The sequence below is a fragment of the Notechis scutatus genome, chromosome 4 (genome assembly GCF_049901735.1).
Source record: "Notechis scutatus isolate UNSWTSFEM ecotype Mainland chromosome 4, rNotScu1.2, whole genome shotgun sequence".
NCBI lineage: Eukaryota > Metazoa > Chordata > Lepidosauria > Squamata > Elapidae > Notechis > Notechis scutatus.
Window position 1 is genome coordinate 26077832 of NC_142012.1, and position 22177 is coordinate 26100008.

The 22177-nt window shown below is 37.4% G+C and overlaps 1 protein-coding gene across 5 annotated transcripts; it reads left to right on the forward strand.

The window, feature by feature from the left end:
• The first annotated feature begins 1784 nt into the window (after positions 1–1784).
• On the forward strand, positions 1785–21056 carry LARP7 (La ribonucleoprotein 7, transcriptional regulator). 5 transcript variants are annotated; one of them, XM_087962980.1, is made up of 13 exons: positions 1785–2098; positions 3814–4023; positions 4824–4924; positions 5012–5095; positions 6466–6630; positions 7798–7906; positions 8410–8766; positions 9636–9774; positions 11418–11575; positions 13419–13540; positions 15137–15296; positions 16875–16966; positions 20715–21056. In XM_087962980.1, the coding sequence occupies exons 1-13, from the start codon at positions 2065–2067 to the stop codon at positions 20793–20795; spliced, it is 1812 nt and encodes a 603-aa protein (XP_087819106.1). In that variant the 5' UTR covers positions 1785–2064; the 3' UTR covers positions 20796–21056. The 5 variants fall into 5 exon arrangements, with proteins under 5 accessions (XP_087819106.1, XP_087819107.1, XP_087819108.1 ...); XM_087962981.1 differs by having other exon boundaries at positions 1788–2098; positions 8413–8766; XM_087962982.1 differs by having other exon boundaries at positions 1951–2094.
• The last annotated feature ends 1121 nt before the right edge of the window (positions 21057–22177 follow it).

The following is a 22177-nucleotide window of genomic DNA, read 5'->3' on the forward strand; positions in this document are numbered from 1 at the left end:
CTAAGGCACCAAGCTAGAAAGCAAAGATTGTGAAGTCCACCCCTCAGCCATGAAAGCCAGCTGGGTGACTTTGGGCCAGTCCCTCTCTCTCAGCCCAACTCACCTCACAAGGTTGCTGTTGTGGGGAAAATTGGAAAAAATATGTTGAATATGTTCATTATCTTGAGTTATTTGGGAAAATAATAAAGGCAAGGTATAAATAAATAAAAATGTCTCCTTTGCTGCGAAATGCTTGTGGGAGAATTGGGTTTATATAGAATAAATCCCGGAGAAAGGCAAGTTTCTGGCAGCAACCCTTTGTAACTGAATTTCTTTAGGTTGAGTGGGGATGAGTCTCAAATGCAACATGGGCATAACTATAGTATTGCATGCTGCATAGATCACAGAATTTCCATTTTTAAAATAATGGAAGGCTTTTCAAACAAAGACAAAGGCATCTTAAACCGATTTATGACCTATGGCTATAGTGTTTAGGGGCTTCCTATCACACAAGAACAAGAAACTGCACTGTTGCTTTTCAGTAATTACTGGAGTGAAATTCAGCAATGTAGTTGAATGGGGCTCGGGGAAGTATTTATTGCTCACCCCTGCTTCAAAAGACTGTGGTGACTGAAAGAAGAAGATAGGAGAACTAGATGAACCCGCTGTCTCTTTTTCATTAGAGGATAAGAGAAAGAAACGGCACCCAAATCTGATGTTAATTTAAAAAAAAGTATAAAACGAATTAGATATCACACCTACTGACAGATCCTCAGCCAGATTAGGACTGACCACAGTCCTCAGCCAGATTAGCCAAAGGGCGCCTATAAGCCTGATAATCAGCAGAACTTTACCTTACGAAAGTTCCCGCTCCACAAGCGCGATGACGTCTCTACGACGCGACAAATACCATAGAGACAAAAAGTGCTGTACCGTCATGATCGCCGACTCCTGTATGGAGTACACAGTATTGGAAGGTTTTTTAAACCATAAAGTTGATTAAGGGTAGAGCGGTGCTAGTATCTTCAAACTTGGCAAGTTTAAGACTTGTGGACTTCAATTCCCAGAATTCCTAAGCTAATATGACTGGAGAAGGGATTCTGGGAGTTGAAGTCCACAAGTCTTAAAGCTGTCACGTTTGAAGACCCAATTTTAGACAGAAGGAGGCGACGACAGCAGTTTTAATCATATGTACTAGGGAAGGAGCTTTGATGAATTTAATGTAAAGTCAAGGTCGAGTCCTGGTGGCAGCAGCACGTTTTTACCACGGCCTTTTCCTGATTTTTCTCCCAGATCTTCTCAATGAAGAGCATCTTCTCAATGAAAGCATGAAATCCCAGGCCGTCCCCAGCCAACTCGAGTCTACTTTGCTTAGTTTCCTAGATCAACCAATTCATGCATTTTTACCCGTGTGGTAGATGAAAATACTGTTTATTGTTATCATGCCTTTATTATAAATGCTCAAGGCGAACATACCTAATATTCCTCCCTCTATTTTACCCACACAACATCCCTGTAAGGTGAGTTTGGTTGAGGTAACGACTTCGGTCAAAGTCACCTTTTGGTCTTTTTGACCGGGATTTTATCCCAATTTCCCAGTGATATACAGTCAACGCGCTAGCATTGTCGACGCTAAAAGCCATCTTTTTTTTTTTTGCTACCGAGCGATTTTTAGTAGTATTTATCAAACTTCGCCACCTTAAAAAGGTGTGGACTTCAATTCCCAGAATTCCGCAGCCAGCATGCCTCCAAATAAAAGTCGCCAAGCTTGAAAATCACTGAAACGTCTTTGAAAAAAAACCATCACTCTTCTAAACAGACACGCGCATGAGCGCACGTTTAAACTTTTTCTCTCTCTGTGGATCCGTAACGGGAATGGCTACGAATCTTCAACGCGCCTCCATATAAACGGATTCTGGCGGGGTTGCCAGCCTTCCAGCCAGCCAATATAAAAAAACCAGGAAGAAGGGGGATCTCCCGCGTGTCGCGCGAACATTTCATCCTAAAGTTGTGGACGGGGCGGAGAATCGGAGCTTCCAAGCGGCTTAGAGTAGACTATGACTTTGCTCTGAAGTCCTCATCTTGATGCCTGGCGTCGGGTCCTTTCGAGAGCACGTGGGTACGAAAGGGTGTTTATGTATGTGTGTGCGGAGGGGGGGGATTTAACCCATCGCCTCCCTCGCGCACGCGCACCCGAATCAAGCCCCCCCCCCCAGATCTGCACGGCGCGTGCTGAGCGGGAGGAGGGGGGACCTGAAGGAGCCCTTTTCAACCGTCGAGATGGTGGCGCTGCTGACGTTATCTGGAGGCGCGCTTGCAACGGGGGCTGAGGTGGGTGAAAGCTGTCGCCGCTGATGTGCTCGGCTTTCCCTCTGAGCAGCTCGAGGGGCCGTTCGAGGGCTTTGCCCCGCAACCCGAAGAGCTGGGGAGATCCTTAGGTTGTTTAGACTTGGCACTCCTCGCTTAGTGTCCTCCGGAAACGTTGTGCTGTGGCTCCCGTCACTACTCGCAGCCAAGAAGCCTCCGCCGGCTGCACAGCCCGTTCAGTTCTGAGGGAGCCCCAAGGCGAGGCAGCTTCTTTGGGATCTTCAAAGCCCGGCCCTGTCCTTGCTGAGGGAAGAGAGCCACGGGCAGCTTCTCGTCTTCCCTCAGAGTTCGTACTCTTTGCTGTATCCCAAGCAAAGGAAAAAAATTGCGAGATTTTCAGCCCTGCCTGGATAGCTGATTTCGTTTTCAAAACGCTTTCATTAACTTCTGGTTCTGGCATAGAAGATCAAAGTAAGTCGGGATTAAACAGTATAAACATTGTGTTTCCAATAGTTACTTGGCTGCTTTTTGGGGTTCTTGAAAGCGTTCCGGAGGGATAATTTACGTTATCGATTGTGGAAGCAGAGCTTTTTGATTGTGAATTTTTATACATTAATTTACGTAGCGAGCTGCATATTCATATATTGAAAAGTAAAATATCTTAAGAAATGTTGCATCAGGATTGTAAGTTTGCCCACTTGGGAAACGGTGGTCTTGTTTTCCTTTGGCATTAGAATTGGAAATACACTATCCTTAATAGCAGCAGGAAGTATATATTTGTATATATTCTTTAGAACATGGTTCTAAAATGAAATATCTACTAATGTCTTATTGGCAGAGAGATTGGAAAAGGTTGTGTGGAATGCTTGCTTTGGTAACAGTTAAAACTTTTGCTGATGTTGAAGAGCACTTTTTTCTCTACTTAGAACATTTTTAAGATTCAAAATATTTAATTCTCATGATGAAGCATATGGCAGAAATGGATCCTTCTTTAGCACAAGACTATCACTTTATATTTTACTTGGGACTGAGTTGTTGGGTTCAGTGAGGATTTTAAGGTGTGAATTAGACTTGTGCTACTAAATGTTATTTTTGATAAGTTGCTCTTTTAATATTTATATATTTGCTCAGATACTTGTATGTCTTGCAAATATAACAAGAATTGCTATTCTTTCTTCGTGTTTTCTAATGTAAATAAATGCATTTTCTGCTGAGTATTGCCATATTGTTTTGACAGAATGCTATATTTTAGAAATAAAAGAAAATGTAGTTATAGTGTTGGTCTGAGAAATGTGGAATAGCAAACTACTATTGAAAATTTCCAGGCTGTTATTCTTTTAATACTTCATATTTGCAAATGTAGTCCTTTGTTTCCCACTGAACAGCCATCTCCAGTTTTGCTCCTCTCTACATATATTTTGTAAGAATAAGATCACTTCTTAAAATTACTTTAATTAACATATTGTGTAATGTAAGTATAAAGTAGATACATTTATGTTGAAAATGACAGTTATGCTTTGTTTTCAGATGACAGTGTGATAGGAATGGAAACAGAAAGAAGCAAAATTATGGAGAAAGAAACTACTGAACAAAGAAAGGAACGAGAAAAAAAGAAAAGATCTAGAGTTAAACAAGTGCTTTCAGATATAGCAAAACAAGTTGACTTCTGGTTTGGTGATGTTAATCTTCACAAAGACAAATTTCTTAGAGAACAAATAGAAAAATCTAGAGATGGATGTAAGTCTGCTTGTTTTTAACTGGCAATTAAAAATATATTATTACTGAAATGCAGTTCATTTATTTATTAAACAAATTTATATAACCACCCAAACATGGTAACTCCCCAGCGGCTTACAAATGTACTTGAAAAATAGTTCCTGTTGGTTATATACACATAACACGCACATGCATATTATTACAGATATCTATATCAACTACAGATTTAGTTTATTTAAAAACAGTTGGCCCTTTGCTGCTTTTCTGACTAATTTAATTTTTGTGCACCCATATAATAGAATACCATACATTAGACTTTTATCAGTTTTGCTATACAAATAGGAAGTGTTTATGGTGGCAGAGTTCTTTTTATGGGAGTCCTTCCTGGAATCTCATCTGATAGTTATATTGCATTTATGTATAGTTATCTGAAATGTAATGAAGATTATAATGAAACTTTAAAATCAATTATGGAGTAATTTATGAATAAACTGAAGCATAGGCTTTATTGTAGAACTTAAATATGCAAGGCTTTTTCCCAAAAGAAAGCATATTGTATACAATTTTATACTATTGTACTATATATCTTCTTTGTTTCAGTAAACTAAAGTCCCAGTAGTGACCTCACACTTAGGAGTGATCAGTCACCCTTAAACAACTCATTTCGAGAGTTCAAATTTCACTAAACCCAACTATTCTTTTCCCTTGTCCAATCAGAAAAATTGAGCATTTCTATCAATCAGTTCCCAAGATTGGTATAGCAAGTTTTTTTCAATTCAAGTTACAATGTCCAGTGCTAATTTTAATTCTTTTAATTTTAGATGTTGACATATCGCTTCTGATTTCTTTCAACAAAATGAAAAAATTAACCACTGACAGAAAATTGATAGCACGAGCAGTTAAAAGTTCATCTGTTGTAGAAGTGAGTATGAAAACTGTTTTTTATTCTGTAAGAGCAAAAGGAGGAAATATTTGGAACAGATTTTTAATTTAATTTTATACCTTATAGTTGGATTTAGAAGGAATCAGGATCAGAAGGCGGCAACCTTTGGGTGATGAGCCAAAAGATGTGGATGGTCGTACTGTATATGTGGTAAGATAGTGCCTATTTTCTTTCGCTTTATTATTTTTAATATTTCCTTAGAAACAGCCAATTAAATATTGCAAAGGTTTTTGTATAGGTAGAATTTTAAAACAATAGAACTTTAGCCAGTTGGCACAATATTTTGGCTCTCTTTAACATAACTATAAACATTGTCACCTCCTTCTCTCTCCTTTCAGGCAAAACCCTCAATTTCTGAGTGCTGACGTACAATATTTTTTTCTGTAGATAATTGAACAAGAGTTTATGAAAGAATAGGATTCATGGAGAGGGATTTCTCTTTTCTTAAAATCTTCTCTTAATCCTGTGAGAATGGGATAGAGAACAGTCAATCCATCGAATGAAATCAGAACTGGTGCTTCTTCCACTGGCACAATTATAAAAAAAAATATTGTGGCCATTATAATTTCACTTTTCAGGATTTTCCCACATCTTTAAAAGCACAACTACACACACATACACACACACACAATTATCATATTACTTACCTTCTGTTACCACTTCTTTTGAGTACAATCACTTTTTACAATTACAACTCACTAGCTGGATTAGAATACATGTTGCAGATGCCCAGATCAGGAGATTATTTGTAATTGAACTGAATATTTAGATTTGCTCTAAAATGTAAATATGGATATCAAGATTAGATATTCATGTTTTTCTTAGTTAATTTATTTTTTAAGTCTATCCCACTAACCCAGTTCACCTTATTTTCCTCCATTGAATTGTTATAATAATGTTTCCTGGAACTGTTGTCTCCTCTGACCTTTTGCAGCCTTTTTTTTTTCTATTTCCAGTTTTATACCTGAATGAGAAACTGCAACCCATTTTAGAAGACCTTCAGTTGCAACCCTATAGCTAAGCCAATTATAGATTTAAATAGATTCAGGCACTTTAATAGTTCATGGGTGCACATTTATGGAACAGTGTAAGGAAATAGGAAAATTTCTTCTACATCAAGAAACATAGCTTTTTTTAGAAACATGGAATATGCATATTTTGTGGCATTTAGTTGAATTAATAAAGATAATTCCCAATTTTTTACTTGGAGTTTTTTGTGCACAGGACAAAATATTACTTATTATGTGAAATACAAAATCATAAACCATTGCTGTCACCCTACCACTGAGCATTACTATATGTGTGTGAATGTATTTATCTGCCAAAATTGATTATAAATGATAGATGTCATATTTATTCGTGACACTTCTGGATTTGCACATCACTTAAATTGCTAGTTTTAATTATAAAATATTAGTATAATGTGCAATAAATAAATGTGCAATCAAAGTTGGTGTTTTTGGGGTGTATACATACATAAAAATGTAGCTTTATGTCTGTTGCTAAATCTTTTGCTATAGGAATTGCTTCCTAAAAATGTCAATCACGGTTGGATTGAACGAGTATTTGGAAAATGTGGTAATGTAGTTTATGTCAGCATTCCTCGCTATAAGACTTCCAAAGATCCTAAAGGATTTGCATTTGTGGAATTTGAAACAAAAGAACAAGCTGAAAAAGCTATAGAGGTGAGTTATAAGCATTTGAAAACATTGCTTTGCCTTTCATTAAGTTGTTTAATATATACAATTCTAGCTTTTATAAAAAATACTGTTTTTATAAAATCTTTTGTAGTGTAATGTGAATCTTTCAGTGGTTAAAATCTTTTGTAGTTGTAGTGTGACTCTTTTCAGTCTTTCAGTGTGAATTTTTCAGCCATTGAAAGACTCGCACTGCAATAGAACTTGGAAATACAGAATCTGTTATCTGAAGGAAGATATTGTGCTCTACTGAAAATGTCTTAATAGTGTCAATTAAACATTTAGAACTCTAAAAAAAATACTTTATGAATATTAGTTTCCAGTTCCTGGCACTGACATTACAGAACTTGTTTGTCAATCCTTCTGGTGTTTTTCTCCTGCTGTTAAGAGGTCTGCATCAGCGGTGAGATTCAAATTTTTTTACTACCAGTTCGGTGGGCGTGGCTTCGTGGGTGTGGCAGGAAGGATACTGTAAAATCTCCAGTCTGAGGTGGTATTTACCGGTTTTCCGAACTACTCAAAATTTCTGCTATCGGTTCTCCAGAACTGGTCAGAACCTGCTGAATACCACCTCTGGTCTACATGCCCTATCTGATGCTTCAGAAGCCTCACCAGAACTGGTTTCAATATGGTTTCAGGAAAAAAGGCCTGGTACAACTGGGAGCTATGTAAGATAAGCTGTGCAGACCTCTCAACAGCAGAAGAAAAATGTCTGAAGGTAAGTGACGCGTGGCAGATCCTGTTCTCTAAGGCTGGTGAGCCTTGTGGAAAGGCGCAACTGGTATTTTGAATGGTAGTGGTGTTGCTAGGGCTGATATCATGGCCTGGGGTGGTGGCAGCTGCTGAGACTGCTGAAAGTCTTGGGCTTCTACTTCAGGCCCAGGTGTGGCGCTGTGTTTGAGTGCTGCTATGCAGCCTAGATGCAGGAGGAAGTTCCAAGGGAAGGCACTCTGTCAAATGGCTGAATTTCTGTTGTGACCATGGTGGCACTGCAACTTTCATAACTTCAGGCATAGGTTGTAGCTCCCTTCATTCAGGGCCATTGTAGTTTAGAATGGTCGCAGAATGAGTGGTTGTTAAGCGAGGACTATGTATATTGTATCACAGATTATGTGTTCAAATAGATAATATATTACCTGACTTTTGCATTTTTAGTTCTTGAATAACCCACCAGAAGATGCACCAAGAAAACCTGGTATGTTTCCCAAAACAATAAAAAACAAAGCTGTTCCCACATTACCTACAAGTGATTCTACTGTAGTTGGTGAGTATTAACTTGATACGTTTAGTTTTGTCCATGAATTTTGTTACATTCCTTAGTCTTCATCAAGTAGAGGAGTTGTGAAAAATCATAGGAGGAAAAGATGCCCTTTAGAATATCTTAGCCCCCTGGGATGAGATTGGCTCCCATCCTCCTGTCTTTTTGTAAGAGCCTTAAAACCTGGTTCTGCCAGATGGTTTGGGGTCCCAGTGGGGGAGTTTCACACTGGAGGTGGTTGACTAATTAAGAGCTAACCTCCCCCCTCCCAATACCCGGCTCCCTCTTTTTCCATCTTGTGTTAATGATTTTATTTTGTCTTTTGTTATTTTATATTCAATGATTTTAATGTTTTAATGTTTATTATACTGTTTAGCTGCTAATGGGCTGCAAATAAATCTAATAAATGAATAAATAACCATAAACACCTCTGTAGACTCCTTGGAATCAAAGAGGGCAAAAATGTAATTTATTCAGACTATTGAGATAAATTTTCTTATTTTGCGTAGAAGAAAAGAAGAAGAAGAAGAAGAAAAAATCTAAAACAAAGAAGGAAAACAACCAATCAAACACTGGAGCAAAAGATGTATACATGACCAGTTCTACAGAATACACGAAAAGTCATAGGACGATATCAGAGAGTTCTGAAACAGACTTGTCAGAAATCCAAAGACACTCTTCAAAGAAAGAAAAGAAGAAACTTGATAAAACACAAAGCTCAGGCCTAGGAGAAACTAGATCAGGGAAGAGGAAACGGAATCGCTCTGATGATGGAGAGATGTCAGTTGTAAAAGTGAAGAAAATTTCTCAGAAAGATAATGTTCACTCTGCAAAGGAGCATTCAGCAGGGCTGGAGGATTCCAAAGGTAGTTTTATATTTCTAATTTTTCCAATTTATTTTCTAATTGTGAACAGGGTTGGGAAAAAAATTCTACTGATACTGATGTTTTTGTGTAACAGAATGAAAATTTGTTCCACTTTGAAAAAGGAAAGAAAATCCTATTTCTGGTATAACTCTTTCTTGGAATGAAGAAAGTAGGAAAAATAAAATAATTTTGTTAATTTTTTCCAGCATTATTTATAGGGTAGATTCACTGTTACCATTCCCTTGATGTCGTTTTGATAGTGGACCAAATGCTCAATGTTTTCATATCCATATACAGCAGAAGTGACAAACTCGTGCCCGCAGGCCAGATGCATCACATGCTAGCCATCCCCACCCCCAGTTTAGCGAAGGTGAAAAAGTTGCAACACATCACTTGACAACAACATGTCGTCACAAGTTTGACACCCCTGATATACAGCAATGTGTTTTATCTATCTGGTGGATAGGATGAAGTAGAGAAGAGGAAATCTTCAGAAAATCCCATTATGTGATCTAAAGCGTGCTTTAAAAGATTTATTAATGAGTACATATTTTCATTTCTGTATTTCCAAATATATACATGATGTTTTCAAGATGTTTGCATTAGGCTAGAAATTTAATGGGAGATTTAAAAAGGAGTTTAATGCTGTGTAGTGAAGAATGATACCATATATGTCTTAAAACTAATCAAAATGCCAGTTTGAGTACATCACTCTGGGTTGGAGAAACCAAAGTTCAGTCTGAAAATCATGGGGTAACCTTAATCAGTTACGCTACAATATAGAGTTATATTGCATATGAGAGAACCAAATACACTGGCCTGAACTTCTTGCAAGCTGTTTATAGTAACTTTAATCCATTTTTATTCAGAAATTTCTACTGAAGAAGAGAGAGAGATTGGTGATAAGAAAGAAACTTCTCTTTCAAAGTCTAAAAGAAAACACAAGAAGAAACATAAAGAGAGACATAAGATGGGAGAAGAAGTTATTCCACTGAGAGTTCTCTCAAAGTATGTTAAAATATATGCGATTTGTTTGCCATATTAGAGAACAGTAGCTAGTATTTTTACTGTTTCTAATGACATGATAGCATGTTTGCCTACATTGTTGACCGGAAAGGTGGGATAACAAGTGTTAAGGACTTTTAATTAATTAATAATGTTTTTTTTTCTGATTTAATTAATGATTTGTAAAATGTTAGTGTTGAAGATGGCCAAGAAACCTTAAGCATTTACCCTGTTTTAACTTACCAGTTATTCCTGTAATTCCTATCCCATAAAATTTCTCATAACCTATTTTTATTGATTTTTTTCTTTTTAACTACTGTAAAATGCTCATTTGATTTTTAAATGCATTTTAAATGTAACACTTTTTAAAGAAAGTGTTTGGGTAGCTAAGGAGAACTTGATAGTGTAAATATAAATTTATCTTTCTTCTACTGCAAATTGTGTCTTGTTCACTGTGTTACAAGAAAAGAAAATTGATTGTATTAAATAAAATATAGTTCAGTATCCCCTACTTCAATGATATTTTTTTCAGTCTAGAAAATATCTGAAATCCAGAAATCACTTATTTGTTCTTTAATCAATACTAGCAAATAAAAAATGGGACCACAGGTTAGGGACAGTAATTGGAATCGCTTAGTGATGGCAATCCTAGCACAATCATATCCTATCATTGAGGATTGTGGGTTGTTAAGCATATCCCAGGTGTCTCACAGACATGCTGGTAGGCAGGTAAAGCACAGGGGTTTGGAGACCACTGCCAGGTGAGAATGAGTAAACAAGATGATGTGTGATGCAAGTGGATCTGAAACATGGGTAGCTTTGCTAGACGGGGGGAAGTGCAAGTAACTTGCCGGTTTGTAACCTTCCCTGCTGGCTTCCGCATTTATTTTGGTCATGGGAAGGCAGCAGAGAAGGTGCCAAATTGCAATTATGTGATTGTGGGATACTGCAGCCATCATAAGTGTGAGCCAGCTACCAAGTGCTCATATTATGATCGGGTGACTGCAGGGATGCTGGGATATTTAGAACTTCAAGGACCTGCCATAAGTACTACTTGTTCAGCACTATATCAATTTTTAATAGTCACTGAATGAGGACTACGTGTATTCAAGCTTTGATCTACTGCTGTCTAGAATGAGTGAATATCCAAGCAAATTTTAATATAGTATTTAAGTTTTCTTAAAGTTAATGCAAAACTAATCTTTGTGTACAAACATAAAATACGCACAGTTGCTTGTGGTATTAAAGTCAATCCAAAATCTATCTAGTCTTGCATCCCTAGAAACTAATGGATTTTAGGTGATGCTCTAGAAACTGAATTACATTTTTTACTATTTTAGAAACAAATTGAAAATAATTATGTAATTATTTTCCAAGAAATACGCCAGTTTTCTTAAGTATATAAGCTTTCAGTGAATTCAGGTCTCTTCAGATAAATGAACTTCAAAAAGTCATATATATGCCTTTTGTATGAATGAGTGTTTTAGCCTGTCTTTTAAATCATCATAGAACCAGTTATGACATATGGATAAATAGGAACCTTTCATCCCTGTATACAAAATAAGTTCCATTCTTTTTACATGTAGCATTTTGTTTCTCATCATTTCCAACCTTTGTGTTACCATATTTCAATCTCCCTTCTATAGGAATGAATGGATGCAGCTGAAGCAAGAGTATTTGACCCTACAGAAAGCCAGCATGTCATCCCTGAAAAAAGCAATGACCAAAGCAAACACTGTGCCTCTTGGAACAATGGAAATAGATGTCTGCCCAGCAGATGACTCTGCAACAAGAAATGGCAAATGTAAACATAATTGTGAATTTTTTGTATTTCTTTTTAAGGAGAAGAGCTTATGGTTTAAGAAAGGATGAGAAACATATGCATTTAATTTTAAACTTATATTACAAAATTTGTTTATTTTAATAAAATAACACAGACTTCCATAGAGTGAAGATTGATTTTGGATATGGACTACTTGTTCATCTTAGGACCTTCTGATAAAGATGTTCACATTGCATAGAAAATCAACCAGTGCAATCTCCATCTTCGCTGGAGGTGAGATCTGCTCTCACCATTTTGTCCTTCCAAAAGGGACTCAAAACCTGGCTCTGCTAGTTGACTTGAGGCTCCCTATGGAGGAATTCCATGCTGAAGGAAGGGGAGCGGAGCCCCATTTCCATCCTGCTCATGTACTGGTTCCTTGTTTACTCAATTTTTGTTACTGTTTTGATGTAATATTTTAATGTTTTTGTATTTGGGTTTTTATGATATAAGCCACTTGGAGTCACTCGATGGGTGGCATATGAATTAAATAAAATAGAAAAGCATGGTATTTGCTGATAGGACAGGAAAGCTTTCATGTAATTGCAAAGGTTTCTAGTGGTTCTACTGGTGAGGAATGGAATCCATTGTAATCTACCACAACCAGTGGGCATCAGTCACTGTTGACTATTTTATGGCTTGGTATTGTCCACTCCCCTTAAATCTTGCTTTAGTTATCACATGGCTTTTGCATTTTTTAAAGCAAAATTCCTGATGAACGGCCTAGAACGATCAACCTAAAACAACATTCTATAGCATTTGTATATGTTCAGAAGGACCGTAGAGGGAAATACTGATGTTTTGCATGAGTTGGCAATATTTGTCTGCAATGCTTATACATGGTTTATAATCAATTAGCCAAGTGTTACTTGTGCCTCAATAGAAATCATTAGAAATAAGTGACTATTTAAGCACTATTGATGACATCTAGAAAGTATTCAGTTTTGTCTGAACTTTCCTTTAAGTTGCATGGACAGTTTATTATTTACAATATGTCTTTAGCTTGTTGAACCCTAGTAATAATTTAAATTAGAAGATTCCCCTATTGATTAAGTTAGTTTGAATGTCTACTTTCATTAGAATGGGTTGTAGATGAAAGAAGGAGCTGCATTATGGTAATGAAAACAAATTCTTAAGATTGAGCATGTTTATCAGACTTTCCACTTTCCAGTCCACTTTCAAGTAACTAAAGTCTCAAATTTTTGCTGTATTCACAGCAGTCTGTTTATATATTGGTTACACAAATAATTTCTTAACTCGGTTCTCTGGTCATTTAATTGAAAAAAATCAAACTTATCCGCAGTCACTGATCATTCAGAAATGGCTGAGGGTCTCTCACAGATATGTCTTTCCAGAATCAATTAACTTTAAAAAGTTAAAATTAGCTAAATTAATAATGTTAATAAACTTATTTGTTGAGATTTTTTTTTGTAATAATGCATGTAAAATGTCTTTTAAAAAAGATTTATGAATACATACATGTTACCTAGTTCAAAAAATTATGTCACTACATAAAATTTTACTACCAGTTCTATTGCCATAGCTTGGTGGTTGTGGCAGGGGAAGGATACTGTAAAATCTCCAGTCAGAGGTGGTATTTGCTGGTTCTCCAAACTACTCAAAATTTCCACTGCCGGTTCTCCAGAACTGGTCAGAACCTGCCGAATACCTTTGCACTACCAATAGTAATCTGTGTATGCCAAACTGTAACAAAAGAAGTACTTAAGTCTAGCAATATTATTCCATTACCTATATGAAATCATAAGTTTATTTATTATGAGACCAAACTAAGAATTTCCATTAATGTTCTTTTTCAAATTAATAGGTATCAGCAACAATGATTTAGCTCCTGCTGAAAAGATTCATCCAATGGGACCCCAGTTTGAGAGTGGAGTGATTGTGAAAATCCTTGGTACTGATCCACTGCCAGGCAGGAAACACATCAAGGTAATGCTTTAGTGCTCTTAGAGAAGCAATTGTCTTTTTCTTGGGATATTCTTTCTTTCTTTCTTTCTTTTTCACATGTATGAACCATCTCCTGGAGAGAGAACTGTGATTTTACTTTGTGTAGTCTGATTGTCAGCTACTATAGTGATACACATGATTTAAAGAATCTTTACATCTGGATTATTTAACTGAAGAAGTAGAGTTCACTTTTTTAAAAAAGAATTCAATCAACGTAGCTATAAAAGAGGTCTCTATATTTCTACAAGTGTACTGAGTCCAACCCTTCTTGAATTCTATTAGACCTTTTCTAGCACCAAAATAGCGCTAACCATTAGTTGACTAGATTCCTGTCCATTGGCATGACCAACAAATCAGTTTGTTGGTCATAGGCATGTTGGTCATAGGCATGGGCCATATTTAACAAAATGAAATTCAATGTGGAGAAAAGTAAAGTCCTACATGTAGGCAAGAAAAACCAAAAGTACACTTACAGACTGGGTGAAACCAGGCATAATAGCAGTAACTGTGAGAAGGATCTTGGAGTCTTAGTGGACAGCTAAATATGAGCCAGCAGTGTGCAGCAGCAACCGAAAAAGCTAATGCAATCCTAAATTGCATTAACAGAAGGATACAATCAAGATCAAGTGAGGTACTAATACCACTCTATAAACCTTAGTAAGACCACACTTAGAGTACTGCATCCAGTTTTGGTCACCACACTATAAAAAGATGTTGAGACTAGAAAAAGTACAGAGAAGAGCAACCAGAATGATTAGGGGACTGGAGATTAAAACATATGAAGAACGGTTAGAGGAACTGGGCTGGGCTAGTCTAGTAAAGAGAAGGACCAGGGGAGACATGACAGCAGTGTTCCAATATTTGAGGGCCTGCCACAGAGAGGGAGGGGGTCAAGCTATTTTCTAAAGCAGCCAAAGGCCAGACAAAGAATAATGGATGGAAACTGAACAAGGAGAGATTTAACCTGGAAATAAGGAGAAACTTTCTGACAGTGAGAACAATCAACCAATGGAACAGCTTTTCCTCGGAAGTTGTGGGAGCGCCATCACTTGAGACTTTCAAGAAGAGATTGGACTCCCATCTGTCAGAAATGGTGTAGGGTGTCCTGCTTGGGCAGGGGGTTGGATTAGATGACCTACAAGGTCCCGTCCAACTCTGATTATCTGCTATTTATCTGTTGGTTTAATTGGAACTTAACATGTAACCCTGGTCTTTCATGCCAGACATTGATTAGAACTGTATATCTTGAAAATCTGTGTCCTAATCAATTGGATTTTAGAGAGCTACAACACTATGTATGAGAGAGGTAGAGATGGAGCAAAGGAGGTAAGGATATATTTCACAAAGATAAAGATATAAATGGAATTCTTACTCATTTCTTGAGCATTATTGTATTGCAGTCAATTATATTTTTCTAAATTTGCAGCATTTGCTTTTTTTTTCTGTGTACATTTTTTGTCCCCACTGTGTGATTAAAAAATATTGTTATTTTCCTTCTTCTCTCTTCTTAACAAGTACAAAAGTTAAGAAGAGATTGTAATATAATGTATCTGCTGTGGTGCATCCATTTCATCACAGGACATGCTAACAACACTCGCTGATGTTGCTTATGTTGATCTGCTGGAAGGAGATACAGAATGTCACGTACGGGTTAAAACACCTGGAGATGCACAACTTTTAATAAACTCACATAAAGACCTGCAGACAAAAAACAACTGGAAACTTGAGATCCTTACAGGTGAGGTTAAGCATTTTACATTTATGTGGTGTGCACATGTAATATCAATTTTGGGAATAGTTTAACATTTGTTAAGGTTATAACTCTAGGTATTCTGGTACTTTCCCCCCAGAATTTTTTTCCAAATCTAACTGGTATCACTTCTATGTTTGTGTCTGGAACATAAACCATGCATTTCCCTTTGTTAAAAAGAGAATCACTGTTAATAGGGATTACAATTTGTCTGGAATGCCAATTGCTAGATACTGGTAGTCCTCGACTTACAACAGTTCACTTAGTGACCATTCAAACTTACAACAGGACTGAAAAAAGTGACTTATGACCATTTTTCACAGTTACGACCTTTGCAGCATCACCATGGTCACATGATCAAAATTCAGATGCTTGGCAACTGAGTCATATTTATGAACATTGCTATGCCTCAAAGTCATATGATCCCCTTTGGTAACCTTCTGACAAGCGAAGTCAGTGGGGAAGCCAGATTCGCTTAACAGCGGGGTTACTAATTTATCAACCGCAGTGATTCAATTAACAGCTGAGGCAAGAAAGGGCATAAAATGGGACAAAATTCACTTAATAAATGACTCAGCAACATAAATTTTGGGCTCAATTGTGGTCATAAGTTGAGAACTACCTATATAAACCCTTTTAAATTATGATGATGGAGAGCAGTCCAATAGTATATAAACAGACAAGCTGATTAAAAATGCTGTGTTTCTTATTCCTACATTATAGTTTATTCTTTGACCCTTGAAATTATTACATAACAAGGAAAAATTCAAGTCCTATTTTCCTCTGCTTTCTTTTAATTTTTAACTATTGTTTTCAAAATGTTAAGGCCCATGTATACAACTGTGTAAAAGTGGGGTCATTCAATAAATGATCTCTGATGGAAGGGCTAAAATAATTAAATATTTCATTTATCTTTTATAATGTTGACTTTTCACATTTATGTACAAATGTAATGTATTTTCTCTCCCTCTCTCTTAGTCATATTTCAACGAATGTAAAATCAGGAACAGGTTTTGAGTTCTTATATTTGCTGTTCGCTTCTTCCTCCACTCCTTTTGATAGGATTTTAAGGCAGTATTTATACTAAGAGCTCCTATTAAAAATAAAATATTTATTTATTCATGCAGTACAGAGTCAACAGTACAGAATACAAAACAGAAGGAAGATGCATGTTGTATAACTTGAAAAAAATTGCAGTCTTTTCTCTCCTAAAATGTTTCCTTTTTCAGAAGTAAGTTATGTCAGTCACTTTCATCCAAGTAGGAATAAATGGGGGAAGTGGCTGTACATGATAGTTTTACTTCTCATGTCTAATGATTTTGTGTGCTTAAGGTAGAGATTTAAATGGGTTTATCAGTGTACCATTTATGCATAGGACTTTATGTGCTTTTGGATTAACATGCTTTCTGCCCATGTCTCCCATCACGATTTAGTCCTATTCATGTGTACACATTTCTTTATTGTTATGGGTGTGATAAGAACATATTTCTAATGCAAGAATAACAATGTATTGACACAGCATGTTAAGTAAAATTGTATACTTTGGTTCAATGCACTTGTATTAAGGTGATCATGAACAAAGATACTGGCAGAAGATCCTGGTGGACCGACAAGCTAAACTGAATCAACCTAGAGAAAAGAAGAGGGGCACAGAAAAAGTAAGACAAATGATCTGGGACTTCTAATTCATACACAGATATTAATAAAATGCCAGGTTTCATTTTTTCAATGGGAGATGCACAAATTCAGATGCACTGAGACTTTTGAGATCTAATGCCAATCAGAATAAGACCTTGTGAGTTAGCTTCTCTCATGGCTGCTTAAGGATGAACAGTCCATAACCACAGCGCAGGTGGCTAGATTCTGCACAGCAGCACCGGGGATTCGTAGGAAAAACGTGTCTAATCCACCATAGTTATTTTATACAACAAATGTGGCAAACCCATTGCACTCCTTTCCCTTTTAGTATTAAACTGACTACGGGCCACACAGTTTATGGATTGTAATTTTAGTATAGTTAGACCGTATACAATCAACAGACTGGATTTTATCATAGATTTTAGTTATTTATTATACTAGAATTTTTAATTGTATATTTACTGAGTTTTTATTTGTTCTGGTCTCTGGTCTATGACTGTAATAAACTAAATTGATCCATCTAGCACTGCTAAAACTACTTATCAATATAAAGCAGCTTTAATTTTTTAAGATAGTTCAGTGATTCTGTAGTAAAATTATGTACCATTTCAGAGGCGAATAAATTTGTTACTGCCCGGATTTTCCATCATCACATTCTGCTGCAAAATTATATGTAGTAATGCATTTGTTAGTCTTTAATACAGTATATCTCAAGACTTCTTTTTGTTGAAACTGTTGAGGAATACAGGAAAAACTATATTAACACCAGTCCAATAACTGAAACAAAGAAACTTTATTGTGGTCATAATGCAGCACAAGGGAATTGGTATTCAAATATCCAAAACTAAATTGACAATATTAAGGTAAAATAATTTTGGCTAAAAAGAAGTATTAACCAATATTAATACAGGTATTCCTTGGTTGCCAACTACTTTTTACAACCAGTCCTCCAGGTTCTGGCCATCCCAGCACCCTTGCAGTCATATACACTGCTCAAAAAAATAAAGGGAACACAAAAATAAGACATCCTAAATCTGAATGAATGAAATATTCTTATTAAATACTTTGTTCATTACATAGTTGAATGTGCTGACAACACAATCACACAAAAATTATCAATGGAAATCAAATTTAGCAACCCATGGAAGTCTGGATTTGGAGTTACACTCAAAATTAAAGTGGAAAAAAACACTACAGGCTGATCCAACTTTGATGTAATGTCCTTAAAACAAGTCAAAATGAGGCTCAGTAGTGTGTGTGGCCTCCACGTGCCTGTATGACCTCCCTACAATGTCTGGGCATGCTCCTGATGAGGTGGCGGATGGTCTCCTGAGGGATCTCCTACCTACCGCACCTGGACTAAAGCCTCCCCCAACTCCTGGACAGTCTGTGGTGCAATGTGGCGTTGGTGGATGGAGCGAGACATGATGTCCCAGATGTGCTCAATTGTATTCAGGTCTGGGGAACGGGCGGGCCAGTCCATAGCATCAATGCCTTCGTCTTGCAGGAACTGCTGACACACTCCAGCCACATGAGGTCTAGCATTGTCTTGCATTAGGAGGAACTCAGGGCCAACCGCACCAGCATATGGTCTCACAAGGGGTCTGAGGATCTCATCTCGGTACCTAATGGCAGTCAGGCTACCTCTGGCTGGTAGGAGTAGCCAGATGGAGGGTTGTGCGGCCCCCTAAAGAAATGCCACCCCATACAATTACTGACTCACTGCCAAACCGGTCATGCTGGAGGATGTTGCAGGCAGCAGAACATTCTCCACGGTGTCTCCAGACCCTGTCACGTCTGTCACATGTGCTTAGTGTGAACCTGCTTTCATCTGTGAAGAGCACAGGGCGCCAGTGGCGAATTTGCCAATCTTGGTGTTCTCTGGCAAATGCAAAATGTCCTGCACGGTGTTGGGCTGTAAGCACAACCCCCACCTGTGGATGTCGGGCCCTCATACCACCCTCATGGAGTCTGTTTCTGACCGTTTGAGCAGCCACATGCACATTTGTGGCCCGCTGGAGGTCATTTTGCAGGGCTCTGGCAGTGCTCCTCCTGTCCCTCCTTGCACAAAGGCAGAGGTAGTGGTCCTGATGCTGGGTTGTTGCCCTCCTACAGCCTCCTCCACATCTCCTGATGTACTGGCCTGTCTCCTGATAGCACCTCCATGCTCTGGACACTAAGCTGACAGACACAGCAAACCTTCTTGCCACAGCTCGCATTGATGTGCCATCCTGGATGAGCTGCACTACCTGAGCCACTTGTGTGGGTTGTAGACTCCGTCTCATGCTACCACTAGAGTGAAAGCACCGCCAGCGTTCAGAAGTGACCAAACCATCAGCCAGAAATCATAGGAACTGAGAAGTGGTCTGTGGTCACCACCTGCAGAACCACTCCTTTATTGGGGATGTCTTGCTAACTGCCTATGCTTTCCACCTGTTGTCTATTCCATTTGCAAAACAGCATGTGAAATTGATTAATCAGTGTTGCTACCTAAGTGGACAGTTTGATTTCACAGAGGTGTGATTGACTTGGGAGTTACATTGTGTTGTTTAAGTGTTCCCTTTATTTTTTTTGAGAAGTGTAGTAGCAATCTGGGTACTTAGTAATCAGCTTGTAGTTACAAAACAGTTACAACGTTGCATAATTGTTATTTGCAATCTTTCTTGCTGACTTCCACAAGCAAAGTCAATGGGTAAACTGGAGGTAAGATCACAGTACCCTTCCCAATTCAGAAGCCATCCCCACCTCTCTGACTCTTCACATTCCATCCCTGCACTCCCCACTGTCTGGGAGCCACACATATCTACCCATTCTTGTGCACACTCTCTGAACCTCATGTTCACATTGTGTCTACCTCACTTTTCTCCTTCCCAAGCCTCATTGAACTCATGCTACATTTTGTCAGCTATCCACATACCATCTCCTACGTGATAATAGCTTTTTGCTGGGTAGCCTGCTTGCAAGCTACCTTCACCACAGTCTTTAGTTGTTGGAAGCTGGCAAAAAGTTGCAAAGAGGTCTTAATGATCCCTGAAACTCACTTAACAATAGCAATGGGGACTGCCATCATAAAGCGGTGGGCACCTGGTGTCATGGTTAGCAATAGAATTAATGAGAATTCTAATGTTAGTCAGAATTAGGCATTATTTCAAAAAAAACATTATAGATTGTGTATAAAACTGAGGGATAACCTGGATCCAAAAGTAAATCCTAACTGTTTTGTTAAAAAAAAATGTTTGAGACTACACCATCCAGCATTCCTCAGTCCTTGTGGAAGTTGTTAAGATTAAAGCCTCTGCCCCAGACACAAATTCCTTGTGTTTCTGAACACACTTGGCCAAATAAAAGTATTCTAAACCATGGTAGACTAATTGGCACTAAATAAACCAAGTTTGAATCCCCATTCCACCATATTGCTTACTAAGGTTTTCTCATTTGGTAAGTCTATATTGCCCACTAAGTTTCTGCAAATCTTTAAAAAAAATATTTGAGATAAAATTAATGATTAAGTAGCCAACCTTTTAAAAGATTTTTTTAAGTTGGAGGTACATATGAAGAGCAATTCAGTAAAATGCATAAAATTGCCAAAAGTAAGCTATGACTAATTAAAATAAAATTAAAATTGTCTACAGGCAATTGGGCTGCTCTTGTCCAAATAAAGTATATATTTTATTTTAAAGTTTTTTTGTTTCAAATGATAGTTTTATGGATAATGTTCATATTTTCTGAATTAAAATCGTAATACAATATATTTTTTTCTTTTTATAGCTGATAGCAAAAGCTGAAAAAATGAGACTGTTAAAGACTCAAGAGATAAGCAAGCATATACGTTTCTCTGAGGATGAGTAAATTTACGACTTACATGAAATGCTTATAAGGAGAGGAAATAAACTTACGTTAAAGTATCTCATTGTTTCATAATGCAACCAGACAAATGAGATTGTGCTGAATTTGACAGAATGGAATACTACTTGAGCCTGTTTGGAAGGAATACGTTGAACAAGCTCCTGTATGTATGTTTGCACAAATTTTTAGTACACTGAATTTTTATAAATTGTTGTAAGAATGAAATAAAAAACTGAAATATTTGTTTCTTAAAATAAATGGAAATGAGACATCCTAAAAAGTGCTTAAAATGGGAGATTGTTTTGCTTTCTGATGATGGGGAAGAGGAGAAATTAGTGACACAGGTTTCCCTGTATACTCCATTAAAGAAGACTTAAACTGTAAATGGAATCAAAATTAAGTTGTATATCATCAGTTTTATTTTATTTGCAGTATCAAATTTCCTTGCTATAAATTAAGCAGCATGAGTTTAACACCATATTTTCTGTTTATAACCCAAAGTAATTCTTCAATATTGGTATACAATAAAAAAACCTGTAAAGCTTTATTTCATAGTAACCAAAGAATATTTAGTAATTCTTACAGCCTCTGTTAGTCAGCTCTCACAAATTTTCTACCAGTCCTCTGGAGCAGCTTTGTTCAATCAGGAGAAATACACAAAAGAGAATTTGCATAAAAGAGCATTCTGTCCTCTTTCTTGTGGACAAGAAGGAAAACCATTTTTTCCGGCTCCAACCCATAGATGTGTATTTTTACTTTTCCAGTGGTATATCCATGTACTCATGTGCTACCTATAACAGGATAATTTGTAGATATGAATGATGTAATTGGCATTATTTCTCATAACCATTAGGAAATATTTTCAAACACACTTAAACAAGATTTTATTTTGCCATATTGCAAAGCACCATCTTCCTGGACTCAGTCCGGATGGCTTGGATCCCACCTTTTTTATCTGTTTAAGAATCTATCAGAATTGTATATACAGTCCAGTTTCCCTTAAGCTCTCAGAAGGAAAGAAAGATACAGATGTTACATTACGTTATGCTTCCAAGATTTTATGATATTTCACTGTTACCTTAGTGGCTGGGAATTCTCTATTTTTATACCCCAGATATCCTCTACAGCAGGGGTATCAAACTCAAGGCTCACAGACCAGATCCAGCCTGCTGGGTTCTTAAAACTGGCCCAAGGGCTAGCCTGGAAATAGCAAAGGGCCAGCCCTGGTGTCTCTGCTAGCGAAAACAGGACACGGTGTTGTGGCCTACAGATGGAACTGGCAGCAGAATCAGACAGTAGTGAGGAGGTTTGGGAGGAACCTTGGCCAGTCTTGGAGGCTGAGGAGGGCTCAGATGAGGGCTCTGAATCGGAGGCAGGGATGAGGT

Coding starts and splice junctions, on each gene's coding strand:
- LARP7 (XM_087962980.1), top strand. CDS start 2,065: ATGCCTGGCGTCGGGTCCTTTCGAGAGCACGTGG. Junction 13,541..15,136: donor CAGGCAGGAAACACATCAAG/GTAATGCTTTAG, acceptor ATTTCATCACAG/GACATGCTAACAACACTCGC. Junction 15,297..16,874: donor GAAACTTGAGATCCTTACAG/GTGAGGTTAAGC, acceptor ACTTGTATTAAG/GTGATCATGAACAAAGATAC.